The 1,444-nt window shown below is 40.2% G+C and overlaps 1 protein-coding gene across 1 annotated transcript; it reads left to right on the top strand.

Moving 5' to 3' along the window:
- Positions 1 to 753: 753 nt before the first annotated feature.
- Positions 754 to 1,438, top strand: LOC123740028 (OX-2 membrane glycoprotein-like; the record flags this gene model as incomplete). Its single annotated transcript, XM_045713960.1, is given in 3 exon segments — positions 754 to 866; positions 868 to 1,090; positions 1,264 to 1,438. Coding segments are annotated over 3 exon segments (511 nt in total), but the record flags the coding sequence as incomplete, so codon positions are not given.
- Between the last annotated feature and the right edge of the window lie 6 nt (positions 1,439 to 1,444).

The following is a 1,444-nucleotide window of genomic DNA, read 5'->3' as shown; positions in this document are numbered from 1 at the left end:
TGCCCGTGCACTACCATATTTTAAAAGTGTACCTTGTTGATTCTACTATTGCAGCTACCAACAGCTGTAAGTTGAAAGCCTGACTGAGTTCCTAAAAAGATCTTGGGACTCGCGGTCCGTATTAATAGGTGGGGTCCGTATTCTAGGTGTGGATCTGGACCGCGGTTCGCCAGTTGGTTATGGCTTCACTATAAAGTCATCTTTGACTGCTTTAGGTAAAGTGATGAAATGCCTCATAATAAAGTGGTTATTGTCTGCTTTCAGTAAAGTAGAACTTTCTACACATTTCATGATGACATCACAAAGATGTTTCATTCTGTCTCACTCTTCCTTATTCAAGTTGCATAACGCTACATAACACAACATATCACAACACTACACTACATAACACCACTACATAACACAACACAACACTACACTACACTACATAACAACATTACAATACACTACACTAAACTATGCAACACAAATTGCCTCAAAGTCATACAATTGGCAATTTGGCCCTCCTGCACATTGTATTAACATAAATAGTCAAAAACAGAAAAAAGCAAAGCCCTGTGCGACAGAATCTATAAATATATATATTTAAAAATATAGCTTTTAGCTGACTCTTTTCTCCAAGCGACTTACATTTTTTTATAGTATGGGAATCAAACCCACAAGACCACCATGCTCTACCAACTGAGTGTGTGTGTGTGAGAGAGAGTTTGTAATGTAGTAAGTACTAAGTATTGTGTAACTTTCTTCATGCAGGGCTCTCTCATCTGGTGAGAACACAGCAGGTTGTCACAGCAACCCTGGGAGAAGATGCAGTCTTAAACTGTGAGCTCATGACACTCAAAGATGTGCGGCAAGTCACCTGGCAAAAAAGAGACAACTGGGGCGAATGAAAATGTGGCCACTTACAGCAAACGAGGTCCCAATGTCAACCTACCTTTTCAGGGGAAAGTGGAGTTTGAAGACGAGGGACTGCAGAACTGTTCTATTGTCATCAGAGGAGTGTCAAGAGGAGATGAGTCCTGCTACAAGTGTCTGTTTAACACCTTTCCAGATGGACCTATCAGTGGAAGGACCTGCCTTCTTGTAAATGGTAAAATCTGATAACATAATGTACTGTAAATGATTGACACAGAACAGCAGCCATTTTATTAGATCATACATCCAATGTCTTGAAACCATTTATCAAAATGGAATCATTTACTAAATCATGTAAATTGAATCATTGTGGTCTCACTGTGAACTGTGTCTGTTGTGGTCCTATAGAGCTGTATGGACCCTCACTCCTCATCACACAAACCAACAACAGTCACACCACTCTGTCCTGTTCTGCTACTGGACAACCTACTCCTATAGTAACCTGGGACAACACAGAAATTCTAGAAAATTCCACAATGGTCAATGTCACCCATCTCAATGGTACTGTCACAGTCATCATAACTTTCAC

The sequence above is a fragment of the Salmo salar genome, unplaced genomic scaffold (genome assembly GCF_905237065.1).
Source record: "Salmo salar unplaced genomic scaffold, Ssal_v3.1, whole genome shotgun sequence".
Lineage (NCBI taxonomy): Eukaryota > Metazoa > Chordata > Actinopteri > Salmoniformes > Salmonidae > Salmo > Salmo salar.
The sequence above is the reverse complement of the archived record's forward strand: the minus strand, read 5'-3'. Positions and strand labels throughout refer to the sequence as shown.